The sequence below is a fragment of the Coregonus lavaretus genome (genome assembly GCF_964263955.1).
Source record: "Coregonus lavaretus genome assembly, chromosome: 12".
Lineage (NCBI taxonomy): Eukaryota > Metazoa > Chordata > Actinopteri > Salmoniformes > Salmonidae > Coregonus > Coregonus lavaretus.
In genome coordinates this window covers 55,582,461-55,609,850 of record NC_139999.1, presented here as the reverse complement: position 1 = coordinate 55,609,850, position 27,390 = coordinate 55,582,461, and the positions used below count along the sequence as shown (strand labels likewise).

The window sequence follows — 27,390 nt, the reverse complement described above, 5'->3', positions numbered from 1 at the left end:
ATGCTCTACCAACTGAGCTACACAGGGCCATATGTAACTCTGTGTTGTTGTTATTTTTATCGCACTGCTTTGCTTTATCTTGGCCAGGTCGCAGTTGTAAATGAGAACTTGTTCTCAACTGGCTTACCTGGTAAATACAAATAAAAAATGTGCCTGTTCTGTTTTAGTTGTAATACTTACCTTGAATTTGGCTCCCCATATTGTTGATCTGGAGTAATTTCCTTTAGCTAGAACATGACTTGTCATGTGACTTGTTAGGAGAAAGTTGGTCATTGTTGCCTCATGTGGAGCTCAGAGTGCTGTGTTTCAGTTGTCAGCTCACAATCTTCATTCATCCTTTACGTTGTATGCCTTAGAAAGCTTTGTCAGTAAGTGTTTTCATTCCTTTTGCATATATCTTTTGTTTCAAAGCATTATTTGTGGAATTTGGATGTTTACTTTGTGGAATAGATGGACAGCACTAGCTTAATCGCTACAGTATTATAGCTCAGCTTTTGCTAGTTGTCAGTGTGAGCAAAATATCAGGTTACGTTCATATCTAGTTCGTATTTTAGGACAGATGACATTGTCTTATACAGACATTGTTGTCTTTCTGTTTCAGTTTCACGCTGTTTCAACTCAATAAATCTTGTGTACATGGAGATCATGCTTTGAGGGTTATTGATGTGGAGGCGTTTATCTTGCTGTCAAAATATGCACAGTAACGCATACGGAGGACAGTACAGTGCCCTTAATGATTATGCAGAGCATTCACTTTCACTCCCACTCACAGGTGTCAGAGATGTTATTTTCCCATTTATCTAGGCCTGGCTGGTGACCATGAAATGATTTAGTATTGTTTATCTTAGCAATGCTACCACAAAAGGATGGACTGGGACCAGAATTCGATCCAGTCTTTTGTAACACACCTGTCCATTTTTAAAGGAGAGTGACTCTCCTTTCATATGTTGTATGCTTTATTGATAGAAAGATGAGAAACAGTGGCAGATATGAAGGGGAGAAATACTCAAAAGGCAGCACACAATGATTGCTCCCCGGTCTCCGTGTATAGAGGCGGCAGTATTACCACTCGACCATGGCTCTGCACCCAGTATCAACTTCTAATTTACTATCTTGTAAATTAGAATGAGATTTTGGGTCATGGTTCATTGTTTTGGGATTTGTATGTGAGGTTTTTGTTTCAGTACATGTGTTTGTAGTGATCATGACCATGCATAGAATCCCACTGTATAAATGAGGCAAGACAGTCACACTTCAACCACTTCTATCATAAGTAATCCCACATGTAAAACCCAGAAGAATCATGAGTGAGTTTAAAGTTTAAATAAAGTTTATTGTTGTCTTCCTTTTGAGATTTCAGATTACAACAAAGAAACAACAAGGCAATACAATAAAGTACAAAAATAAATTAGGACATAACAAAACAGACACAGTGAAGCCCTACACACATTTGTGATGTGTAGGGGTGAATACATGTAGATGGTTGGATCCATGGTACAGCAATGTTCACCTGTAACCAGCTGCACCAACATGGAATTACCATATAAACATATGGCTTTGGATATTGTGCGTTAATAAGTTATTGTTAAATAACACAAACATCAGTTGTTTGGACTTCATTATATGCTTTGAAAACCGAGAGACTGTTCCCAGATATTCTTAAATTCATTGCTTATTTTATTCAAGTGTAATTCGCCTCTATTTTCACTAGGTAAAGATGCTAATATGACAGAGGAGGATTTCTATTTTACACCATAATTAGAAAACAACTGAGGAAAATTAAAGTTCTCTCCACAACAGATTTCTGAAGTGTCTTTTGAAAATAGTTAACTAGCTCAGTTAAATATTCTAGAATGATCACTAATCTCTAGTCTGTGGAGGTCTAAGGTCTTTGGGCTCAGAAGTGCCACATTTCTCTTTATCTCCCTCTACCTCTCCCTACATCTGCCTCACCCTGTGCTCAAGACACTCTAGCTGCTTGGTCACCTCGTTGGGAAGATCGTCGTTGACCTGGATGTCAAAGTAGGCCCTGATATCCTCCACCTCCTTTTGCCAGAAGTCCTTAGACAGACCAAACAGCTCCTCCAGGTTCACCTGGTTCTCTCCCAGGCCCTCCAGGTTCAGGGAGCCCTGGCAGGGCAGGTAGCCCACGGCGGAGGGCATGGCTCCAGCTTCTCCATCCAGCCTGCGGAACATCCACTCCAGCACGCGGATGTTGTCCCCGAAGCCGGGCCACAGGAAGCTGCCGGACTGGCTCTTGCGGAACCAGTTGACGTGAAAGATCTTGGGCAGCTTGGCGTTGGGCCGCCCGGCCATGCTCAGCCAGTGGGACAGGTAGCGGCCGAAGTTGTAGCCGAAGAAGGGCCGCATGGCGAAGGGATCATTCATGATCACCTTGCCTAGCAGATCGGAAGAAGAAGAGTTTGGTAAATATCATTCTTCAATTCAGCTCCATGTCATTTCCGCTGTCTTGTCATAGGTTTCTAAAAGTTGCTTTAGTAATCAATGCAGCAGGTTACACTAGGGAGTTTGACTTACCTTGGTGCTCTGCGGCAGCTGTGGCTTCTGATCTCATGGCAGCTCCGACAAACACGCCGTGTTGCCAGCTAAAGGCCTCGTAAACCAGGGGGACACCTTCAGGTCTGCGTCCCCCAAAAATGATTGCCTCAATTATGACGCCCTCAGGGGACTCCCACTGGGGGTCAATGATGGGACACTGACTAGCTGGAGTGCAGAAGCGGGAGTTGGGATGTGCGCAGGGCTCACCTATGGGAAGACGAAACAAGAGCGGAAAAAACATCAGGATGCAAATCAAGGGAAGTGTGTTTCAAGAAGTGTGTTTTATGAAGAACCAGCCATGTGGGGACCAGCCAGCCTTGTGGTAACTTACCATCCTGAGGTGTCCAGGGGTTGTTCTTCCAGGAGGTCACCGTGACTCCCTCAGGGAGTTTCTGGTCCATGCCCTCCCAGTAGACACCACCATCGCTTGTCTCGGCCACATTGGTGAAGACGGTGTTCTTGCAAATGGTTTCCATGGCGTTGGGGTTGGTCTTTGCTGAGGTTCCAGGTGCCACGCCAAAAAAGCCGTTCTCTGGGTTAATGGCTCTCAGGTTGCCTTCGTCGTCGAACTTCATCCAGGCAATGTCGTCCCCGACACACTCCACCTTCCAGCCGGGGAGTGTGGGACTGAGCATGGCCAGGTTGGTTTTGCCACAGGCACTGGGGAAGGCAGCTGCAATGTACTTCTTCTGACCAGCATGGTTGGTAATGCCCAGGATCTGAACAACAACAAAGAATAGTGCATTTGATATTTCCATTCCAGAAGTAACTGACAAATTATAGATTTTTTTGCTATGTGAAATTAAAACAATCAAGTGAAACCATACTGTACTTGTGCACCTCAGCTGTTCTCCCAGTACACTGTCCACCTATTGGTTTATGTTTATTGTTACTCTGCCCTTACCAGCATGTGTTCGGCCAGCCAGCCCTCCTCCATGGCGATGCGGGAGGCAATGCGGAGTGCAAAGCATTTCTTTCCCAGCAGGGAGTTCCCTCCGTAGCCACTGCCAAAGGACACAATCGTTCTATGGTCAGGAATGTGGGCGATCAGGGTGAGCTCCGGGTTGCATGGCCAGTTATTGACCAGGGGCTCTGAGAGAGAGAGAGAGAGAGAGAGAGAGAGACTCTTTTAGGTAGATCTTAGATTTGAATGGATAACGGTATTCACTTTATTTTGGCATAATTGTATAACTTTTTCTTACATTAATTTTACGTTTAAATATAACCAGCATTGAACAGAAAAACTAGTTTCTTCGTTTTCAGAGTTTTCCAAACAGGTTGAAAGCATACCATTGTGCCTGACTTACTTTTGAGTGGCAGGGGGCAGCCCACAGAGTGAAGGCAGCGCACAAACTCTCCGTTTCCCAATGTGGTCAGCACAGCCTTGCCCATGCGGGTCATCACCCTCATACTGGCCACCACGTAAGGAGAGTCGGTTAGCTCCACTCCGATCTTAGACAGGGGGGAGCCCACAGGCCCCATGCTGTAGGGGATCACGTACATAGTACGACCTAAAATAAAGAGGAGTGAACAGAAGTGATTTTAGGACTCACGGTGATGGTGCAGTTAGTGTATGTCCTTCTGGTAAAGCATTGTGTAAAAATAACTAAAGATAGTCATCACATAAATATGCTCCCAATACTATAATCGGTAAACACCATTAACATGTAAATACAAGAGAAGATAATGCTATGTACCAGTAGTAGAGCAAAACATCCCAGTTGATTTTCCACTGTACCTTTCATGCAGCCTGGGAAGCGCAGGTCCATAGCCTTGTCCAACTCCTCCTGAGACATCCAGCGCCCAAGCTGGCTGATGCTACCTACTCTTGGAGACGGAACCGTGTCCTTCTGCTCCTTGGTCACAATGACCGTCTTGCTCTCCACGCGAGCCACGTCTCTGGGGTCTGTCCGGGCCAGCCAGCTGAAGGAAAAAAAAAAAGACTATTGGATCTAGACTCATAATATGGCCACCTCTCACCATTGTCACATTGTTTTTTCAAGTTTGAAATGGAGGCTGTTGCTATAACTATATGTGGAGTGCTTAGCCCATAAGTTATTAGAATACATATCCTTGTTTATATTTGGTCTTATGCCATTATAATACTAGAGCAACATTTGCAACATTCCTTAAATATTATAACAGGTCTTAAACTTAATCTGCCTCTTCATCATGCTCAGACCAGCACACTACACAACCACAGTTATCAGAAACATTCAAATATCTCAGGGTCCCCAACTCAACACGACATCCATCCACTGAAACTGAATGGTGAGGTGACTTACCAGTTCTCATATTTGGTCAGTTTCTTGATCATGCCCTGCTCCTGCAGTTGGGCCAGGATTGTGTGGTTCTCCTCTTCAGAGCCATCACAGATGTGCAGTGATTCGGGCTGACACAGGTTGATGTTAGTCTCCACAAACTCCCTGACGGCTGGACTCAGGGCGCCCAGGTCCCCCTGGACAACCTGGACGCCTGCCTTGTTCTGGGACTGCAGCTGAGGAGGCATGGTTGGTTCTGTTGGCTGGAAGTGGATGTCACTGGAGAACTAGAGGAGAGCGGGAAGGATAGAGAAGGGATATGTTGGCTAGGTATATGAGTTAAAGAAATAGACAGTTTGAACTTTCTGGTTAGTACAGTTGCCGAATAAGCCACACACTACAAAAAGACTGGTATTGTGTGTTTGTCAGAAAACGTATTGTCCGAGATTCATTTTTATCTGTTCAATGGTAGGATCACAATTCTATAATGTTGTTACAATGAAGTATGATTTTTAATTTCCTCATGTATTCAGAGAACAATGTACATTATGAAGCCATGGTCCTGAATAGAGACTGCATTATATGATTAAACAAATATATACAATTCTATAACTGGATGATTTATTGTACATATATGTTTGCATTTTCATATAATATTCCTCTAAAACGAATATAATTATTTTGTAGCAATATAAGAGGACACCATCTCCTTGCACCACATCACTTCACAAATGAAATGCATGGAAACAGGATAATTAAATCCTACAAAAAATATGTATCATATTGCGTTACCTTTTCTTCTTTGTTGTAAAGAAGGAGTTATCTTGGCCTCATCAGCTTAGTCTTGATGAGGTGGTGATGCTTGTTGTTCCCTGATGGGCTGTTCTTGAATTGTATCCAGTTAGGAGAAGTCTGTCTTTTTATACTTTGGGGATGTTTTGGGGGAATGGATGGCCAAAGGTGGCCCTTCCTCAAAGTTATTTGCATGAACTTATAATACTTTATGTTCATCTCTTGGAAAACTCTTTGACAGTCATCAGTGAATCATTAATCCTAAGAAAATACGTAGTTGGGTGAGTTAATCATTCAACTGAGCATCTTGTTCTTTCAGTGATAGTTACGCAAAACCGTGCGTCTCGCAAGAGTTCAACTTTGACCCATATTGCGAGTGATTCAACAGTTTCGCTCGGAGCATCATTTGGTGTGCTGATCTTTGGCTGACTTGCTATTGGCACATTTTGGAGGCTCACCAAAGATTGACAATGATCTAAATGCTGACACTGCAAGACTATAAAGGAACGTGCCGATCCTTGAAGTCCTAACAATGCTGCGTTTTTTGTCAAATAAATGTAACTTATAATTGTGGATAAATATAAAACATCTAATACAAATTGTTTTTCACATGCGCCGAATACAACAGGTGTAGACTTTACCGTGAAATGTACTTAGGAGCCCTTTCCCAACAATGCAGAGTTAAAAAGTAAGAAAAATTTGCTAAATAAAAAAGGAAATAGTAACACAATAAAAGAACAATAACGAGACTATATACACGGAGTACCTGTACCGAGTCAATGTGTAGGGGTACGAGTTAGCCTAGTTGAGGTAATGTGTAGGCTACATGTAGGTAGAGGTAAAAGTGACCACACTTTCTTTGGGGTTCTAAATATAACCTTTTGGTTTTTGGAGATTAAAGAACCCTTAATAAAAAAGGTTCTACTGTATATATACCCCAGTGAAGGCAAATAACCTTGAGGGTTCTATCCCTACCCCAAAATGTAATGGGGATTTTAGAAATCAACAGCTAACAAAAGCTAACCCAGGCACATCAAACTCTGAAATGACAGCTAACATCCCCTTATAATTAGTTTTCCATAGACATTTACAGTGCCTTCAGAAAATATTAATTCGTCAAATTTCTGCCCTGCTAGAGCTGCCCCGGTCAACTGTAAGTGCTGTTATTGTGAAGTGGAAACGTCTAGGAGCAACAACAGCTCAGCCTTGAAGTGGTGAAGCGCGTAGCGCGTAAAAATCGTCTGTCCTCGGTTGCAACACTCCCTACCGAGTTCCAAACTGCCTCCGGAAGCAACGTCAGCACAAGAACTGTTCGTCGGGAGCTTAATGAAATGGGTTTCCATGGCCGAGCAGCCGCACACAAGCCTAAGATCACCATGCGCAATGCCAAGCGTCGGCTGGAGTGGTGTAAAGCTCATCGCCATTGGACTTTGGAGCAGTGGAAACCCATTTCATTAAGCTCCCGACGACGAATCTGGGTTTGGTGGATGCCAGGAGAACACTACCTGCCCGAATGCATAGTGCCAACTGTAAAGTTTGGTGGAGGAGGAATAATGGTCTGGGGCTGTTTTTCATGGTTCGGGCTAGGCCCATTAGTTCCAGTGAAGGGAAATCTTAATGCTAAGGCACACAATTACATCCTTGACAATTCTGTGCTTCCAACTTTGTAGCAACAGTTTGGGGAAGGCCCTTTCCTGTTTCAGCATGACAATGCCCCTGTGCAAAAAGCGAGGTCCATATCGAAATGGTTTGTCGAGATCGGCGTGGAAGAACTTGACTGGCCTGCACAGAGCCCTGACCTCAACCCCGTTGAACACCTTTGGGATGAATTGGAACGCCGACTGTGAGCCAGGCCTAATCGCCCAACATCAGTGCCCAACCTCACTAATACTCTTGTGGATGAATGGAAGCAAATCCCTGCAGCAATGTTCCAACGTCTAGTGGAAAGTCTTCCCAGAGGAGTGGAGGCTGTTATAGCAGCAAAGTGGGGACCAACTCCATATTAATGCCCATGATTTTGGAATGAGATGTTGACGAGCAGGTGTCTACATACTTTTGAAAAAGAAAAGGCGAGCCGCACACTCTAGGAGCTCAGATGCAATAATTTAATAACCTAGTAACTGACGTTTCGACAGACAAGCTGTCTTCATCAGGGTATAATGACAAACAGGGTATAATGTCACTAGTTTATATAGTTTCAAAGGACACACAGGTGTCTGTAATCATGGCCGGGTGTGGCTTGATATCATTGGTTAATTTACAGATATAAATAGAACATATACAAAAAAAATATATATATATATATGTGTGTTCTATTTATATATGTAAATTAACCAATGTCTGCATAGCATGCTTATTTCTGCTCATTTTTTCTTCTTCTCTGGAACCAGTCAAGCAGGTAGTCCAGTGGCTAAGGCATTGGACCTGTGGCTGAAAGGGGTACGGTTTGAATCCCGGGCCGGGCACTGGAAAAAACATTGGCGGAATTGATCTGAGGGCTGCTGGGTTCACATCCTCAAAATATTCCTCTACCCTTAGGCCCTTAACCCCACAACATGCTCTCCATCCAGGGGCGTTGCATGCAGCTTTAACCTGTGCTCGTCTCAACTCTATGTTTGGGGGGTTGAGAATGGAGAAGAAGACACATTTCTGTTGTTCACTGTAAGTAAAGGACAAAGTATTGTATTGTCAGCCAGAGTTGACATGGGCCATCATTCAAACAAAGAGATTCCTCCCTGGCCACTAGTGCATGTTTCCAAACTATGTTTGCATATAATGACAGTACATTCAAAAAACGATGCTGGTATTAATTTGTCCATTGTTTAATTGTTTATTAAATTACACTGAACAACAATATAAACGTAAAGTGTTGGTGTCAAGTTTCATGAGCTGAAATAAAACATTTTCCATACGCACAAAAAGCTTATTTCTCTCAAATGTTGTGCACACATTTGTTTACATCCCTGTTAGTGAGCATTTCTCCTTTCCCAAGATAATCCATCCACTTTACAGGTGTGGCATATCAAGAAGCTGATTAAACAGCATGATCACAACATGGGTGCACCTTGTGCTGGGGACAATAAAAGGCCACTCTAAAATGTGCAGTTTTGTTACACAATGCCACCGATAAATCAACTTTTGCAGGAATGTCCACCAGAGCTGTTGCCAGATAATGTAATGCTCATTTCAGTCATGTGCATCAAGGGTAATGCTGCTCCTTCCTGGAAGTGTTCATTTTATTAAACGTTTATTTATTTTGTTCTACCTTTATTTTGTACGATGGCCACACCCTCCATGAGCCAAATCTGTGATGGCCCGATATCTAAATTTTTTCAGGACACATAAATCTACATCTGCCAAATTTGGTGCTTTTATCACAAAACGAACAATTGTTCTAGAAATTTCATCTCAGCTGCTCCACTACATGTACATGTTCACATTAGATTGCCATGAACAGTTATCTGACTGTTTATATCAGATGAATAAACATAAAAAGCGACATACTTATTTCAAACTCACAATGCCGTGCAAACAAGAAAATAGGCTACGCTAAAAACAAGAAACCTCATTGTTATCAGTCGGAAAGGGACATTGCCTTACACATCCTTGTTACAATGTTACAGAAAGTACATAAACAGCTGACAAGTTAACCTCTACGGGATCGGTGTCCTGTATACGGTACGGTAGTGCTAACGTGCGCTAATGTGATTAGCATGATTGTTGTAAGTAACAGCAAACTTTCCAGGACATAGACATGTCTTATGTGGGCAGAAAGCTTACATTCTTGTTCATCTAACTGCACTGTCAAATTTACTGTAGCTATTACAGTGAAAAAATACCATGCTATTGTTTGAGGAGAGTGCACAACAACAAAAAATGTATCACGGCAACTGGTTTGATACATTCACCTCTGAAGGTAAATAATGTACTTACATTCAGTAATCTTGCTCTGATTTGTCATCCTAAGGGTCCCAGAGATAAAATGTAGCATAGTTTTGTTTGATAAAATCCATTTTTATATTCAAATGTAGGAACTGGGTTCTACACTTTGAACCCCTGCTGTCTCTGGCTCCACACCCATCCCGCCCAGCCATCTAGATGTGTGAAAGTTAGTGTATAAGCTAATGATCCATCATGTATGACATTCCTGGGAGTGTGTAAACTTACATTTTGTATTACCATATCATTTTTGTATGTTCTCTATAGTTATGTACTTGAAAATGTATCAATTGACCAATTCGGCACATTTGGGCAGACTTGATACAAAATAGTCCAGTATTGCAATGCTTCACTGGATCAATCTGAAACTTTGCACACACACTGCTAAATTGCGCCTAATCTGCAATATGATATTGTGGCCTTTCTCTTGCATTTCAAAGATGATGGGGACAAAAAAATAGATAGAGAACGCATGTTTTTTTGTTTCTATTATATTTTACCAGATCTAATGTGTTATATTCTCCTACATTAATTTCACATTTCAACTCCAAAGTGTTTCCTTTCAAATGGTATCAAGAATATGCATATCCTTGCTTCAGGTCCTGAGCTACAGGCAGTTAGATTTGGGAATGTCATTTTAGGCAGAAATTGAAAAAAGGGTCAGATCCTTAAGAGGATAACCAGATGGGTTTCATGACTACCTTGCTCAACAACTACTGAGAAGTTATCTAATTCTTGCAAACAGTCAGCAAGTTTAGTGGTGGGGTGGCGGTTATGTATTGTTTGTGTGCTAGTTTTCTTCTTCTTTTTAGGTGTCAACATTTTTACTGTGGATTGTAACATGACCAAAAAGTACACTTTTTTGTTTAAAAGTAAGAGGGACCCATACACAACCACACTAGCAATACGCTGTACTGTGTAAATCAAGTAGGCTGTCACGCCCTGACTCTGGGGACTCTTATTTGTTGAGTCAGGGTGTGATTTTCTATGTTGTATTTTCTATGGTTATATTCTAGTATGTGTATTTCTATGTTGGCCGGTGTGGTTCCCAATCAGAGGCAGCTGTCGCTCGTTGTCTCTGATTGGGGACCATCCTTAGGCAGCCTATTGGCACTATTGAGTTGTGGGATCTTGTTCCGTGTTAGGTATGTTGTTTGTGTACCTTGGACTTGTTTTGTCATTGTGTTTAATAGTCAAATAAACATGTATGCAAATCACGCTGCGCCTTGGTCTGACCCATCTGTAAACGAGCGTGACATAGGCCTACAACATAACATATATCAAATAAACAAATTATCTCTTGACTGATTGATCCTCTCTTTACAAACCGATACTAAATTCACATTTTAAAAATCTAACTTTTTCTCTCAATTACCATCAACTTTGTCATTACAACAGGAACAAACATATTGCAGAGGAACGTCCAATAGTATTCAATGCAGTGCTTTTAGTTACTTGTTTATTACATAAAGTATATGTTATCCTTATCATCTCAGTAAATGATTTTCCTCCTAAAGTTTATGGTTGAAGAACGTTATGGACTCTGCAAAGTGAAGATATCCAGGAGGATAGGTATATGGGCTTGAATTTGAAGCGCAGCAGTAAACATGAACTGTCCTCTGAGTCTATTATCTCTTTGTTCCATAGTCTAAAAAACACCTTGAGGGTGTTTCGCTATTCAAACACGTTTCTTTGACGTGAGAGTTTGGGTTTGTGTAACCGTACAGAAGGGAGGTATTTAGCATGTACGTCACGGAAGTGCACCGCAAACAGGCCCTTTGATAGAAGGCCGGAGTCAAAGTGCCTAGTGTCAACGATGACATAGGTCTGGCCTTTGCAACTCACAAATCCATCGCCTCTGGTTATCCCAAGTTCACTCTTAGTCTCGGCCATAGCATTGTGGACACTAAAAGACTGGGAAACGAATAATATTACTTCTCTATATTTACAAATACAGAAAGGAGACATACTTGATAGTGTTGTATTGTGATGATTAATGGTGTGGAAAGTGAATGATGAAGGTTGATAGTGTGCAGCGTGTGAACAGTACATGCAAGCCATTACGATAGCATGAATATAATATTCAACTATTTTCAAATAGCCTAAGTGATTTCAATTGTCAAAAGTAAAACTCTCTCTTTTTACTACATCATTGTATGTTTAATTGCCCATGATGCCTGATAAAAGTAAAATAAAAAGTAAAAAGGTCTTCATGAGGCTTCAGGTACAACTCCTGAAAGACACAACCACAGATAGAACAATGAGCAAGATGTTTCACCAGATGTATACATCTGAAGCATCGGGTTGGCATTTCCACTCACCACCAAATATGGTGATGAGAGAAATCCCACTGGCCGGCAGTGGGAGAAGATGGAGCGAGATGGATTTTGGCTGACATTCTGCACATTTTTTCATAGATGAAAATGTTGATCTCAATACAGTTTCCTGTTCCCCAAACTAGAATCTGTTACGAACAGAGTTTCTAAAAATGGTGTTGTTTAGAAGGAGTCAGTGGTGTAAAGTACTTAAGTAAGATACTTTAAAGTACTACTTAAGTCGTTTTTTGTGGGGTATCTTACTTTACTTTACTATTTATATTTTTGACTACTTTTACTTCCCTACATTCCTAAAGAAAATAATGTATTTTTTACTCCATACACTTTCCCTGACACCCAAAAGTAGTCATTACATTTTGAATGCTTAGCAGGACAGAAAAGGGATCCAATTCACGCACTTATCATGAGAACATCCCTGGCCTTCTGTACTGCCTCTGATCTGATGGACTCACTAAACACACATGCTTCGTTTATAAATGTCTGAGTGTTGGCGTGTGCCCCTGGCTATCCGTAAATTTTAAAAAACAAGAAAATGGTGCTGTCTGGTTTGCTTAATATAAGGAATTTGATACTTAAAGTAAAGATTCACCAATTTTGAATGTTATTGTTTTTGTGCATCTCTGAGAAATGTTCTATCGATTCCCTGGGTCAATTCCTGTGTCGATTTTAGCATGTCAATCTTGGTGAGGCAAAAAATAAAAAAAAAAGGGATGCATGCCAGCAAAGCCAATACACAACACAACACTAAACAATACATTAATTGCACTATAACGGTGACAAACGGTGCCCACAAACTGTTAGGGCCTACATAAAGCTGTCCCAACAGCAGAGTCCCAACAGCAGTCCCAACACCTTACCTCTGCTACACCTGGCTATCAGCGCAGCCTGGTCTGGCAGCGAAACAGTTCATTCAGCCTCATTTACTGCCTTTAAAAAAAAACATAGCTGATATGGCTGACTTGCTTAAACAAATGTGGTTTCTACTGACAATTGAGATGTACAAACTATGGCATAAGGGGACGACAAGTGGATAAGAGGCAATCCGTAATTTTGATTAAGACAATGAGCGAGCTACGACGGACGTAGTCAATATAACTATTTGTTCAGCACTTTTGAAATGTACAGTGACATAATTCAGAACATTGGCCATTCTTACAGTGTTCTCCCTGTACAGCAAGTCAGAACCATAGGATAAATAAAGGGGGCATATAAGCAGACAATGAAAGCTCTTACAATATTCAATGATTACATTTCTCTAAAACAGGCTATAGGCTACATGTGCACCACCAAGTCAAAACAGTAGGTGAAAATAGACCAAATTAGGGTGAGGCACATGGGCTACTAACAGCTTACTACACAACATACACTTAGTATTACTTTCTTAGCTACAGTATACATATCTCCCTGGCATATTACATTATTTATGCAGCAGCATACAATACATTTTTGGACTCACGTTGTTGTGCTATGCTCACTTGAACAGGAAGGTGACGCGGCGGTTCTTCGTGGGCAAATGTTGTCATCAAAGAAAGAGGCTGGATTTACAATTCCGAGTTGATGACAGTTGTCTTGAACTCACTGGAAGTCAAGTTTTCGCAGTTCCGAGTTAACAGTTGTTTTGAGCGCGGCACATATCATGCTTCATTGACAGCATGGCCAATGTTGAATGTTTATCATTTTAAAATTGGAAAAGAGCCCTTTTAATCCCAGATTTGGGACACAGACACTCCACTGAATAGCAGGCTAGTGATTGCTTTGCAATGCTTGCAGTTAGCCACTGTCACGATTCCTTCCAAACCACTCATTGTTGAATTTGCGATTTCCAACTTGTTTATGTACAATGGCCGATGAGCACCGATATGTTTTATCTATAATTTCTCTTCATTATTTCTCTTCATATGACAAGGATTAAACAGGATTTGCCAGTAGATTGTCGACTTGATTCATGATGATGACTGCTAGCTAAGATTTTGAAAGTAAGATGTTGACATGATCAGTCCAATCAAAGCTACTGTACATATAACATGATTTGACGTCATTTTATCTGTGGCCAATGACCTTGAGACTTCTTGGAAGGGCACTTCTAATGTAACTCTATGGCAGGACCCAAAGGGCTAGAATTGTTTATGTCTACCCTTACTAAGGACATAGACTTGGCGGTGAAGTAGTGTCCCAATGAGTGACAGAACACTGAGCCAATCACGGGGCAATGCTCCTATTTTCTGCTAGCTTGCCCCACCACCACAGAAAGCACTGAGCTAGGCTGAAACACCTGCATTTTGTAGCTGCCTTACTCAAGAAAACAAAAAAGAGACCATGTTTGTATGCAGCTTTATTTACTCAATTATAAATATTTGTTTACATTGTTTGCAAACTGATATGTGTCACGTATTAATGCCAAAATAACATTTTTGCCAAAAATGTGGGGCTCAAAACCTGCCATGAATGACGGATCGCCACTGGTCAATTCATGTTTTCATGTGCATCTGAGATATTGATGTTCAAGCAGGCAGAAATTCGGCCGGTATGACGTAGCATTACACTGGACGTTAATAGGAATACGACTCCTATTTGTCTGCCTCTTCAGTCCAGAGTGCATTGCATGGTGCCGTTACGAATGCCAGACTCCACTCTATGAGGCACATCGATCAGCACTGCAGGTTGAACATGGTGATATTGTAGACTCCTAAATTGATAGTGCCGTTTGTTTAGGCTATTTTACAGCTAACTAGCTACTTCACATGCTGTTATTGACTTTGGTATTGTTGTGTATAGCTACGTTTGCTAGCTAGCTAGCAAGCCAGACCATAGAGAGAGCATTGCATTGTGGATTTTGTAGTCGACTTGAGCTGCAACAGATCTCCACAACGATTTGCACATGTTCAAATCAAATCAAAATATATTTGCCACATGCGGCGAATACAACAGGTGTAGACCTTACAGTGAAATGCTTCTTACAAGCCCTCAACCAGCAATGCAGTTTTAAGAAAATTAAGTGTTAAGTAAAAAAAATTGAGTAAAAAATACTTAAGTATATTTAACACCAAATACTTTTAGACTTTTACTGGGTGACTTTCACTTTTACTTGAGTCATTTTCTATTAAGGTATCTTTTACTTTTACTCAAGAATGACAATTGGGTACTTTTTTCCACCACTGGAAGGAGTGCAAGGGCGAATTTAGTTATTGCACAGACCCACTTCAGAGAGTAGGCGTTGTCCAAACGAAAGATCAAAATACATGCTAGAACGCGCCAATAGGATCTCGCTAGCAAGTGCCTCCTTGCTTGTTCTGCCCACCATGATTAATTTGCTCCAATTGGAAACGAGAAGGCCATGGTCTCTCTTGGGTTAGTTATAAACATCTTTGACACAACTGTTAATTTGAATGACGTTTTGTTATCTGGTTCATCAGAATGTTTATTGGAGCACCACCATGTGTTTTTGAATTGACAGAACTTCAGAGAAATTAGGCAAATCTGAATTAATTTGTAGGTCTACTGTTAGTGAAATAAACTAATCTGATTGCAGTAACATGAGACTGTCCCAAGGTGGCGTCAGAAACCGAGCTATGATGGTGTGCACTTATTTTCTTCCGACTGCCATGACAAAAAATGTCCAACTAATAATTGTTCCACAATAGCATGAAGTTGTGCGTTCCGCGCGTGTGTACATGGTGCCATGAGTGCTGATAATTCTTGTGCGGACGTATCAGTCCCTTTACGAAATGTCCTGAACTCGGTCCAGTGTGTTCGAGACCGAGTAAAAGGTAACTATGTGAATGTTGTTACCAGCTTTTTGTATTGATACGTTTACCATTTAGATAGCTTGCTTCAATCCAGAGCCATGTAATAGCTGTTGTTAGCTAGCAATATGGTGGTAGCTAGGAGCCTAGCTAGCTAACGTTAGCGGTCAGCAACACTGTTTTGATGCAGATAGTTGACATGGCGTGCCTTCTGAGGGAGCTTAATAAGTGTAGGGTGTTGTGTTTTAGCATATCAAGTCTTCCTAGCTAGCTCATGGTAGCTTAAGCTACAATTAATTATCTATGTAGATAGCTAATTAGCATATTCAGAAATTGTTGTAACGTTATTTGTTTATATTTGTCTTCAGATGGGGAGTCCAACGAGTCCAGTGGGATGTTCAACCTGTCAAACTTTTGGGATACGCTGAGTTGAGTTTTGCTTTCTTTAACACACAGCAGGATGTGTGACTCCATTGCGCTGACATTTCCTTAAGTATTTCCTTTGGTCTTCTTTCTAAGGCTTCAGTGATAAATAAAAAAAGCAGTGAATAACGCTAACCCTCCAATCCCCAGCTCAAGCAGTGAAAGCAGCCTCACAGGAAGCCACTAAACTCAGCCTTGCCTTCTCTAAGCCTCCCCTGCCAACACAAGAGGTAAAACTGAGTTTACAAATGTTTAGCTAGAAAATATGGTTCACCTCAGTGACTGTTACTCAAGGGTACAACAATTGTCATCATCCCTCATAGACACTGTGTGGTAGATGATATAAATCCATATGCTTGGTAGAATTAGGCTCATCCATAATTATTGGGCCAAAATATTGACCCAAACTACTGGGAAGCTGCCACCAGCGATGGGGGGGAATGCAGGGGGGGAATGCAGACAGACACTGCAGTCAGGCATGGAAGACCACGACAGGCAGTCTCCCAATCGTGGTGGTCCATGCCTCAAACTGTAGATTAAAACACGTCAAACAAATCCCAAAGCTGAAAGTCTGCAACATTAACCAATCCCCCTCAACCCTTCTTACACTTTGCTGCTGTATTCCCCATCATCTCTAAAACATGGGATTGAAGTTCAACTTTAATTGTGTTATAACCATAATGCTAGTAAACATTTTGTCATTAGTAAATGTTTACACTTCTTCCGCCTCATCAGGATGGTGAGAAGCTTGCTGAATCCATCCAGAAGAGCGTATTGGCACTATCCACTGTCTATTACTGGTTGCCCAAAAGCCATGGTAAGCTACAGTAAATGCAGAAAGTGTCTGCATGTAGGACTGATATTGGAGGGATATATAGATATTGGAGGGCTATATAGGCCTAGTTGTTGGAATTATTACCCTGATCAATAAGGAAATACTCAGATTGCTTGAAGTCAACATAATATGCAGTGTGGTGGCTGAAGATGACAGAATCATGTCTGTTCTACGAAATAAATTCCCAAATGTATTCTCCAATATTGTATTTTCTCTATTACGCTGTGTGCACTGAACTGACATGCATGATTGTTGCTGACACTGATGTTCAGATGAAGGGAATTAAATAGTCTATAACGCACACCACCGCGGACCTCAACTCAAACAGTGTTGTGTAGCCTACTGTAGCTGCTGGCAAAGTCATTCAAACCCTATACTTTATCACTCAGGATGGAACTTTCCAGTGGTACTATTTTTGCCATGTAATGTTATTAAAACAAAAACAGCCAACCCCATAATAGAATAGTTTACCTTTTTACCTAGTCGGCTTGTGTGTTCTATGCAAGATAAATATTCAGTTTGAGGCGCATTCAAGTTGCGAGAGCCATAGGGAGGGAAACATGTATTTTGACAAGCAGTCAATGCACAACAATTCGTAATGCAATCGCAGGAAACAGGCTTTTGAAAGCAGCTTTTGACTTTGTTAAAAAAGAGGGATCCAAGCATTCCATTGCTACCACGGGGCGGCAGGTAGCTTAGTGGTTAAGAGCGTTGTGCCAGTAACCGAAAGGTCGCTGGTTCTAATCCCCGAGCCGACTAGGTGAAAAATCTGTCGATGTGCCCTTGAGCAAGGCACTTAACCCTAATTGCTCCTGTAAGTCGCTCTGGATAAGAGCGTCTGCTAAATGAATAAAATGTAAATGTAAAATGTACCACGTTTTTTTTCCCCTACTCCTACAATTGCGTGTGGCATCAAAAAAAAAAACGATGTTACAAGCATGGATTGGGCACAGCTGCGCAACAGAGCTCTTAATAAAGGGGCAGTGGCATCTTACAAGGGCAATGAAATGCTTTATATATAAAAAAAAATAATAATAATCTTAGTGAATAATAATAATCAGGATGTTGTGTCCAATGGGGTAAATGCAGATGGACAAACCCCATTCTTCAGCCTATGTATTTATAGCCACTATGCTGCATCAGTTGGGCTATAGCTCATAGTGCTTATTGCTAGTGACACATCTGATAATATAGACGTGGTCCAATATGTTAAAATGTTAACATAATGTTTACCAATATGTAATTGGGCTCATTTCTGGAGTTGCAAGTTCTATTTTAGATCTGAGATCGACTTAACTTTCAGTCAGGTTTTGTTGTTGTTGCTACCCATGATTAACTCTACGGAAGATAGTTGTCTTTCACTTCTCTCCTACTCCTTGTGTAGGTATCACATTGAGGAGACTGGTGAGAGATGCCACAGCTGAGGTGCTAGATGGCATTGTGCAACTGGTGGACGTCATCGTCAGTTCCCCACTACAGAGGTAGCACTGCCCACAGCTTTGAAACAGGCTACTTTGATATGCATTACAATGTTAAGGCTAGTTATTAGTTAGAATTCCAACTAAAACGTCTTCACATAGCTATTTACTGTGCAGGATTTGTTATTGCCTACATTTGGAATGCAGGAGTTTGGAATTAAACAGAGTCATTTAGGGGGGGGAACGACGTCAAATCATGACGTCCATGATCTTCAGGTCGGAAAGTCGGAGCTCTAGAAAGATCCCAGAGTTTCCGACTTGGAATTCCGAGTTGGATGACCGTTCAAAAGATTTTTCCCAGTCGGATCTAGTTTTTTTCAGAGTTCCCAGTTGTGTTGAATGCACTGAAGTCGGAAGTCAGATATTTCTGAGTTCCGAGTTCCCATTTGTTTTGAACAAGGCATTAGTATCCGCGGAGGGAGGGATAGAGCAGCAGAGGGTTTGCTGCTCACAGTCCCTGCTCTCTCCTTCCTTTCCTCCGGTGAAACTGACCAGAGAGAGGGGACACAGTCGTCCACCTGATGGCAAAACTCGAGTCGCTCTGCATCTGCCTCATGCACAAATTCATGTTGTTCCTATGACCAGAGAAAGTGAAATATTCCTCGAGCTTCTGAATCAAGTGTGCCTACCACCAACAGTGCAACACAACACAAAAATACAAATTTTGCGCAAGCCTTTATCATTGGCTTTTCTATATAAATGTTTGGTGATCGACTAGGAATGCCTTGAAGATCGACCAGTCGATCACGATTGACCGGTTGGTGACCACTGATGTAGACAGTACAACATTAGGAAAAGTGGCCAATTTTGTTTTTTGGGTGAACTTCGCCTTTAGCATGTCAACTATACCAGTAACCAGGTTTCCATCCAAACATTTAATGTGGCCGGGCTGATGGAAAAAGGAAATGTCGGTACAATTTCATAAATGCCGAAAGACAATTTGTTTGTTCGACATGGTGGGATCTTTTTGTGTCAGTAAAATTTATTATGTGAGAAATGGTGGTGGAAACACCATTTATGTGCAAATACTGATCATATCGAAGTAAACTTGGAGTCACGCGATGATATGTTGTGTGGTCTTCCCACTACGACTCGGGAAAGCATGTGGTTTATTAGGCAACAGATTAAATAAGTTATGAACTTCACAGGGTGGTGAAAGTGCACAGCGACGAGCTTGATGCTCCTTTCCAATACATATCGAGGGTCCTGTTCTGGTGACATGATGATCGATGCTTGGCTGTCATTTGACAAATAGAAATCTCGCTCTTAATAGCATCATCATGTAGGCTAGCCTACCTGCACTGTATCTGTTGGCTAGAGCGCACGTGCAAAGACTCGAGTGGGCACATTTGCTATATAACGCAACAGTTTGTGACAAAACCATCGGTAGAGTTGAAAATGCGATTGAAACCCATCTTAACTTGTATTTTTTTATTCGGTACATGGGAATTTAACCGTAAAGTTATTAGTATGTGCACTACGTCATCACGCACAGCCTTTAATCCGCACAAGTCAATTTCATGGAAACATCTCTGGTGGGAAAATGTGCGTATTGTTTTAATGCATATATTAGAATTTTCGCATGAAAATCTGTCGCCAATTGGATGGAAACCTAGCTAGTGTCTGTTGGACATAGTAGAATTATACCGTTTTAATGAAGGACCTACAATACTTACTAAAGCTTTTTTATTATTTAGTTTATCACAGGAACAGCTCCAATCTACGGGTGGGGTATGGTCAGCGTGTGACCAGTTTGCACACTTACCAAGAGGTGAGTAAACTTTACAGAATCCATCTAGTTCAGCATGGTGTAACATACTGAACGTTGCAGATAGAAACGCCATGAATAGAGCTGGCATGATTGCTTACTGTACATGTCAGATAGACACGACTTCACACAACATATTTCTATCTGAACGTTCCACAACGGTTTGCCCTGCTGAACGCAGCCCTGAGCCTCCATGTCCAGAAAGGTATACTACGAAGCAAGCTATATCTACTCAGGGTTTTTAAAGATAGCCAGCTTCAGTTAGCTTCCATTCCTGCTCAGGCTTCATACGTACTATGACAGTGGATATTGCTCGTCTGCCTGCCGCTAACTCTAGCAGCCTTGTAACTGCGTGTGCATGTCACACCTGGCTAGTCAAACGGCGAACTCTTCAGTAAGACGATGCTGAAACATCAATCACAAAGTCTTGCAAATTCAGCAGGCTATCGTGTGAAATTTACTTTTAGAAGTGCCGTCTTTATTTTTATTACTTTGGTGTGGTTATCAATGCACGAGCAGCTTTCTTCTCCACTTAATAATTTCATTAAATCATACAAATGTTTTTCTGTGTGTGAAGTTTCCAATGCGTTTGTCATTACTAAATGTGTAATGTGGTAGGTATTTGAACATTACTATTTTTTAACACACAAAAACACATTTGATTAATACATATTTAATCAGTCTTCCTCAAATCAAGTGGATGATGACGCAATCTTTGCGAGAGGGAGGGAATCTGATTTCATTGGTCCTCATCTTGCGCCTCAGACACTTCATTCAGGATAAATGTAGTTAGCCCTGAGTTAGCCTGCCCCGGAGTAGGTTAGATCTGAAGGATTCGTTACCATAGAAATGTACCTGGATAAAAGGTGAGCCAATTTCGTGGTACCGGTTATCCCAAGTTGAACTCAGAGTTGACTAAAGTTACCTCGCTAACTCCTCAACTTACATTCGTAGTATAGGGCTCTGTTAAATCCTTAATTGTAAGAATAACAAAGCGGCCACCCTGCTTCTGTTTTAATAAAAAGCTGAGGGATGGGCCTGGAGAAATTGAACACCTCTCCATAGACAGAGCTATGGAAGGAAGGACTGACCATCCGTGATATCAAAATTATAGTTGTAACCATGTTTTGAGGCTATACAGTGTTTGTTTACATTTACGTTGTTTACAAACATTGGAGACAAACAAGCTTATATTTTGGGTTCTGATTGGGTACGACAGTTGATCAAAGCTCATGAGGCATTTATAAGTATTCGTTGCTGTGAAAAAGTTTCTAATTTTCTCAACTTTTGCATGTTTTTGATACTGAATGTTATCAGATCTTCAACCAAAACCTAATATTAGATTAAGGGAACAAATAACACAACAATTAAATACAGTGGGGGGGAAAAGTATTTAGTCAGCCACCAATTGTGCAAGTTCTCCCACTTAAAAAGATGAGAGAGGCCTGTAATTTTCATCATAGGTACACGTCAACTATGACAGACAAATTGTCTGTAGGAAAACCTCCTTCCATCAGCAAGGGCATTGAAGATGAAACGTGGCTGGGTCTTTCAGCATGACAATGATCCCAAACACACCGCCCGGGCAACGAAGGAGTGGCTTCGTAAGAACCATTTCAAGGTCCTGGAGTGGTCTAGCCAGTCTCCAGATCTCAACCCCATAGAAAATCTTTGGAGGGAGTTGAAAGTCTGTGTTGCCCAGCGACAGCCCCAAAACATCACTGCTCTAGAGGAGATCTGCATGGAGGAATGGGCCAAAATACCAGCAACAGTGTGTGAAAACCTTGTGAAGACTTACAGAAAACGTTTGACCTGTGTCATTGCCAACAAAGGGTATATAACAAAGTATTGAGAAACTTTTGTTATTGACCAAATACTTATTTTCCACCATAATTTGCAAATAAATTCATTAAAAATCCTACAATGTGATTTTCTGGAGGAAAAAAAAATCTCATTTTGTCTGTCATAGTTGACGTGTACCTATGATGAAAATTACAGGCCTCTCTCATCTTTTTAAGTGGGAGAACTTGCACAATTGGTGGCTGACTAAATACTTGTATTCCCCCACTGTACTTATTTCAATTATTTCATAAACAAAGTTACGTAACACCCAATGCCCCTGTGTGAAAAAGTAATTTTCCCCCTTACACTCTAACTGGTTGTGCCACCTTTAGCTGCAATGACTCCAACCGAATGCTTCCTGTAGTTGTTGATCAGTCACTCACGTCGCTGTGGAGGAATTTTGGCCCACTCTTCCATGCAGAACTGCTTTAACTCGGTGACATTTGTGGGTTTTCAAGCTTCTCGTTTCAAGTCCTGCACAACATCTCAATTGGGATTAGGTCTGGATTTTGACTAGGCCATTCCAAAACTTCAAATGTGTTGCTTTTTAGCCATTTTCATGTAGACTTGATTGTGTGTTTTGGATCATTGTCTTGCTGCATGATCCAGCTGCGCTTCAGCTTCAGCTCACAGACGGATGGTCGGACATTCTCCTGTAGAATTCTCTGATACAGAGCAGAATTCATGGTTCCTTCTATTAACGCAAGTCGTCCAGGTCCTGAGGCAGCAAAGCATCCCCAAACCATCACACCACCACCACCATGCTTGACCTTTGGTATAAGGTTCTTACTGTGGAATGCAGTGTTTGGTATTAGGAAGGCATAATGGGACCCATGTCGTCCAAAAAGTTATACTTTTGACTCATCTGTCCATTCTTCCAAGAGTCTTGATGATCATCCAGGTGCTTTTTGGCAAACTTGAGTCCACTTTTTGGGCGAGATGGGTCCTATTATGTCTGGCGAAAACCAAACACTTCATAATACTTGGCTCAACAAGCTGATTCTCTAGTCTAGAACATATGTTTCTGACCAAAAGATAAGCTGTGTAAGAAAAGGATGATCCATTTTGATTGGCACCCAAGTAATCAAGTGTTTTATGTACAAGAAAAACTATGCCAAAGCAATCATCACCAACTGTGTACATTCCCATGTTAGTACAGTATTTTGGTGTAAAAACCATCTATAGTATATCATGTCTGGCCCAGAGCCATAAATATACATGGTTAGGCATGCAACTGCTGATGTAGAAAGGGCTGTATAAATCAATCTGATTGATTGGTTTTCGGAACATATGGCCATAAGAGCATGTCTGTGCCTGTCGTGTTTGTCCATGCAGATAACCGGGCAGCAGTGCTGGGGGTCTTGGAGTCCTATATCGGGGTGGTAAAGGATGCCATAGAGGAGATGGAACAGGTGCCCTTTTACTCTTTCACCGACGATTGCATCATTTCACTTCTCACCACATTTTCTTCAGGAAAATAACCCTTTTTCAAGTTGTTGTAGCTCACTTGATAGAAATGGCTGTACACGTTTTCCATGAATACATTAGCATTTTCACTGAGCTGAAAATGTCATGTCACCTTACGTTGCCATGTCGTCTCGAATGTCTCCGTGTGTCCTTTTGTATCCTACACTTGTCCTCTCATGTTCGCTTGGCTGTGTCCCAATAATATCTAATTTCCCCCCCCCCTGAAGTGTACACTCGTTCACTACACAGCATTGGATTTCTGGACGCAGGAGGGAGTTTCCACCATATATGTCTTATACCAGTCATGTCCTTTTAAATCAGTGAAAGGAAGTGAACAAGTGCACACTTTGGGAGGAAGGAACAATAATTGGGACGTAGCACTAGTTTGTATCCTCAAATCCCCTCTCTCTCCCCCTAGGCGCAGGCTGAGAGCCAGGACCCATTCAGTGACGTGCTGGATGACGAGGACCTGGACGCGCGGGGCAACCAGGACACGTACTGGTCCGAGGAGGACCGCCAGCTCATTGCGCCCTGCCAGGGCCTGATGAAAGCATCCGCCGCCTGCCTGAGGAAGCTGTTGTCCGCCGTCAAGGCCAATGGCAACGTAAGCATGCCGGAGTGTGTGGCGCAGCTGGACGACCTGGCCGACATCGCCAAGGAGGTCAGCCCCAGGTAAAAGAGGATGGTTGATTCCAAATCCACTCCTAGCTCTTTCCTCGCCTATGCATTTAAAGGGATGGATAAGTTAAGGCAGTTAAGCATACACAAGTGCTTATTAGGGTGTAGGGGCTAGGCTAGGGGGTTGATTTGGTCTTGGGCAGAGGATATTGAAGGTGTCATCAAAACAGCCCTTTGATCCTTTGGTGTGTTACTAAGGGTGTTTCTCTCAGCTAGTAAAAGCTATTCCATTGGTGTGACAGGACAAAATCGTGTACAGTGCAATTTCTAGCTTGTAACTTCACACCTAGTATACATTGACACGCCATAAAAGCACTCACTGAAAAATACTTTATAGAATATTTCACTTTGACAACAATTCTAGTCTAATGCACTACTCAGAAGTTCCGTAGATGATAATATGAAAACGTTTCATGGGCACTCTCCCCCTAGCCTATTTGATTCACCCTTATCATATGAATAATCCATTAGAGAATGGTTGAATTACTCTCACCACAAAGAGTTATGTTTGTATGTCGCCTGCTCTTAACCTTATTAAAACCGTGACACACACACACTTATGCAGGCAGGATATATTGTGCAGGGGTGGGGCGGCGGTAACTTTCCCAAAATTCCATGGTTTTCCAGAAATCCCGGTTGGGATTTAGTAAACCAATTAGTAAACAGAATGATACTGAATGCCAGCTCCACTCATGTAATGACCGAGGAGAATAGTTTGTTCTCATGCGTGTGCTTCAGTAGCCAAAGTATATAGTGTCCACACCAGACCCTTACCTTGGGGACGAGGTCACAGTATATGATAGATCTAGTAATCTTTGCAATACACTTAAATCAGGAACCAACACTTGTTTATAGGGTTGACCTCTGACTGACTCTCTCTGTGTGCTTCCAGTGTTGATGACCTGGCGCTCAGTCTCTACCCACCCATGGATTACTCAGGAGTGGATCAAAACGTAAGGCGCTTGGATCATTTGTGTCATAGACAGTGTGTATAATTAAGTGATTGTATGTCACTCATGACGAAAGGCGTGTTGTTTAATTGGAAGTGGTGGCTCCAAATTAATGACAATATTTAAATGTGTCCTTTGTTACTGCTATTAGGTGTTCCTTATTGAAAGGCTTTGTTGAAGTAGTTGAACCACAATAGGAGAGGAGACAGATAGCTTGGCATGTTGTATACATACTGCATGCTGCTGAAGTATGTTTGGGATGGCTTGTATTGTTAAAGCAACATTTTACTTTTATGATGTTTCTTCCTACTGGGCGTGCTTCCTTTGGTACATGCCCCATAGAAATAGAATGTAGATGACATTTCTATGACATGCCTTACTAGTCACTTAGGAATGACACACCCTCTCTCTGTCTTCATTCCAGGCATGTAAACTGACCTTGGTGCTAAAGAAAGTGTTGGATATCATCAGGTGTGTACAGAAGGGCTGGTTTACCAACCTGTTAGGTTTTCTTTCACCTGTTGGCTACTGAATCATCCACTTGGCAGAACTGGCTTCTGTCAGACAGTACAGTGGCAACGGAGGAGCAACAGTCTACCGAGAGCCGCTAGTTTCTGTTGCATCATGGTTGTAGGAAGGAAGCCAGCCATTACACCTTCATGAGAGAAATAATGACTTAAGTTGCTCCTTACATCACCGCTCACTTAAACTCTTTCCGTGTCTCAATATTATTAGTTTCCTCCTTTTTGTTTTTCTTCAAGGGGACCAGTCTGAGAGGATTTGATAGGTGGATGAATGAGGGAATAAAGAAAAGGATAGCTTTTTAGTGTACTGTACTGTGACACAGCCCTCTCACTCACTCTCGTCCTCCTTCCTCCTCAGGGCGAGTCACGTGTGTTTAGAAGCAGACCTGAACTGGGTGCAGTTTCTGGACGGGGCCCTGGATCACAACCTACAGAAGATCAAAGCTCTGATTCAAGGCTCCAGCTAGACGATGAGTGGAGGGTGTGCGTGAGGCGAATGGAGACAAAGGTGTGCGTGTTTATGGAGAAAGGAAAGGTGTGCGCATGTGTGAAGAGGACTGGGGGCCTGAGCTCAATGGACTGGGACTTTGTTGAATGTTACAGAAGTGTGTGTACTTCTCCCTTGTGTACACACTCTCTATACATCATTTAGACAGCAGACATATTACCAACTTTACTGCAAGCCAAACATTTGCAAAACATAAAAATCTTGTTTCATGAGTGTATAAATATTTATAGATGGATTTAGGCTTTACGACTCATAAAGCCAGACGCTTTGCTGTTTGGAAAGCTTTCTCTAATCAACAGGCTTGAATTTACAAAGAACAATAACAAGAAGATGCCGTTTGCATATACCTCTGTTTTCATAGCATTTCTACACTGTCAAACTATAGTATTATACATTGAGGGAAAGCGATTTCTGTGTACTTCTGCTGCCCACTTTTTAATCATTTGAATTTTTGCAGAATATTGTTCAACAATTTGACTATCAACAGTAATGAAGACCATGCTATAAAATTTGATTTTTTTTTTATTACATCTCAATGACCGGCACTATGTAAATACAAAATAAAAGTAACTCGCCCAGCCTTGCACTCAAACATGAGCAGGATTACATTTCTTCTTCAGAAGTGGTAGTTATTCTTCACGAGGGCTTTACGATCTCTGCCTGTAGACACCGGTAAAGGGTTTGACGTCCACATTGCAGCTTGCCTTAATATCCCTGAATTGGCCAGTCTAATTTCAACACTAGCTTCTTTGGAGTGAAGGGCACCTGCACACGTTCCCGATGCCCTGGTTTTATGAGCATATTATACCTCAAAACATTTTTTGACCTCTAAACTACAAACACACACAAGGTTGTGTGTAAAATATTACAGATGAGAACTCAAAGCTTTAACCACATGACCAACCCATGGATGAATGCATGTCCTTTTTAGTTTAGCCAAGAGCTCAATAATCTCTCATGGACAGATGACATAAATGGTATTGTAAAGTCTGTCAAAAGATTGGGACATGACAACTAATGAGCAACTGTAGTTCCGGTGCTTTGGTTTTCCGTCACTGGTTATTTGGACATATAAGGATTGGGTAAAGGTAGTGCTGATGCTGAAAGTGGGGGAAGGGATTTCAAGCAGAAAGTTTTTGGAAGAGGGGCGTTTGCTGACCGTTTCTGTTTAGAGGGTTGGAGACTTCTCTAGTCTCGTTAGTATCTCTTCTCATACATCTCCCGCCAGAACCGAATCAAGCATCTGAGGCAATTACGTGAGATTTTAGTTCTGGGTTTCCAAGATTA

At 41.6% G+C, this 27,390-nt stretch overlaps 2 protein-coding genes across 4 annotated transcripts; one reads left to right on the top strand and one right to left on the bottom strand.

Moving 5' to 3' along the window:
- Positions 1-1,308: 1,308 nt before the first annotated feature.
- On the bottom strand, positions 1,309-5,721 carry pck1 (phosphoenolpyruvate carboxykinase 1 (soluble)). The gene is made up of 8 exons (XM_084173556.1): positions 5,613-5,721; positions 4,845-5,107; positions 4,298-4,482; positions 3,867-4,070; positions 3,464-3,651; positions 2,891-3,278; positions 2,539-2,766; positions 1,309-2,399 (listed from the first exon to the last, which is right to left on the bottom strand). Exons 2-8 carry the CDS (start codon positions 5,066-5,068, stop codon positions 1,939-1,941), a joined length of 1,878 nt encoding a protein of 625 aa, XP_084029682.1. The 5' UTR covers positions 5,069-5,107; positions 5,613-5,721; the 3' UTR covers positions 1,309-1,938.
- An 8,745-nt stretch (positions 5,722-14,466) lies between these two features.
- ccndbp1 (cyclin D-type binding-protein 1) lies at positions 14,467-26,700 on the top strand. Of its 3 annotated transcripts, none has more exons than XM_084173734.1 (12): positions 14,467-14,547; positions 15,529-15,654; positions 15,999-16,058; positions 16,204-16,283; positions 16,789-16,870; positions 18,273-18,369; positions 20,064-20,137; positions 23,312-23,388; positions 23,862-24,115; positions 25,014-25,074; positions 25,496-25,542; positions 25,954-26,700. In XM_084173734.1, exons 2-12 carry the CDS (start codon positions 15,567-15,569, stop codon positions 26,060-26,062), a joined length of 1,029 nt encoding a protein of 342 aa, XP_084029860.1. In that variant the 5' UTR covers positions 14,467-14,547; positions 15,529-15,566; the 3' UTR covers positions 26,063-26,700. The 3 variants fall into 3 exon arrangements, with proteins under 3 accessions (XP_084029860.1, XP_084029862.1, XP_084029861.1); XM_084173735.1 differs by lacking the exon at positions 14,467-14,547 and adding an exon at positions 15,149-15,235; XM_084173736.1 differs by lacking the exon at positions 15,529-15,654.
- The last annotated feature ends 690 nt before the right edge of the window (positions 26,701-27,390 follow it).

Coding starts and splice junctions, on each gene's coding strand:
- pck1 (XM_084173556.1), bottom strand. CDS start 5,068: ATGCCTCCTCAGCTGCAGTCCCAGAACAAGGCAGGCGTCCAGGTTGTC. Junction 4,483..4,844: donor CTGACCAAATATGAGAACTG/GTAAGTCACCTC, acceptor TTTTTCCTTCAG/CTGGCTGGCCCGGACAGACC. Junction 4,071..4,297: donor CTTCCCAGGCTGCATGAAAG/GTACAGTGGAAA, acceptor TCTTTATTTTAG/GTCGTACTATGTACGTGATC.
- ccndbp1 (XM_084173734.1), top strand. CDS start 15,567: ATGAGTGCTGATAATTCTTGTGCGGACGTATCAGTCCCTTTACGAAAT. Junction 16,284..16,788: donor CTCCCCTGCCAACACAAGAG/GTAAAACTGAGT, acceptor CCGCCTCATCAG/GATGGTGAGAAGCTTGCTGA. Junction 16,871..18,272: donor CTGGTTGCCCAAAAGCCATG/GTAAGCTACAGT, acceptor CTCCTTGTGTAG/GTATCACATTGAGGAGACTG.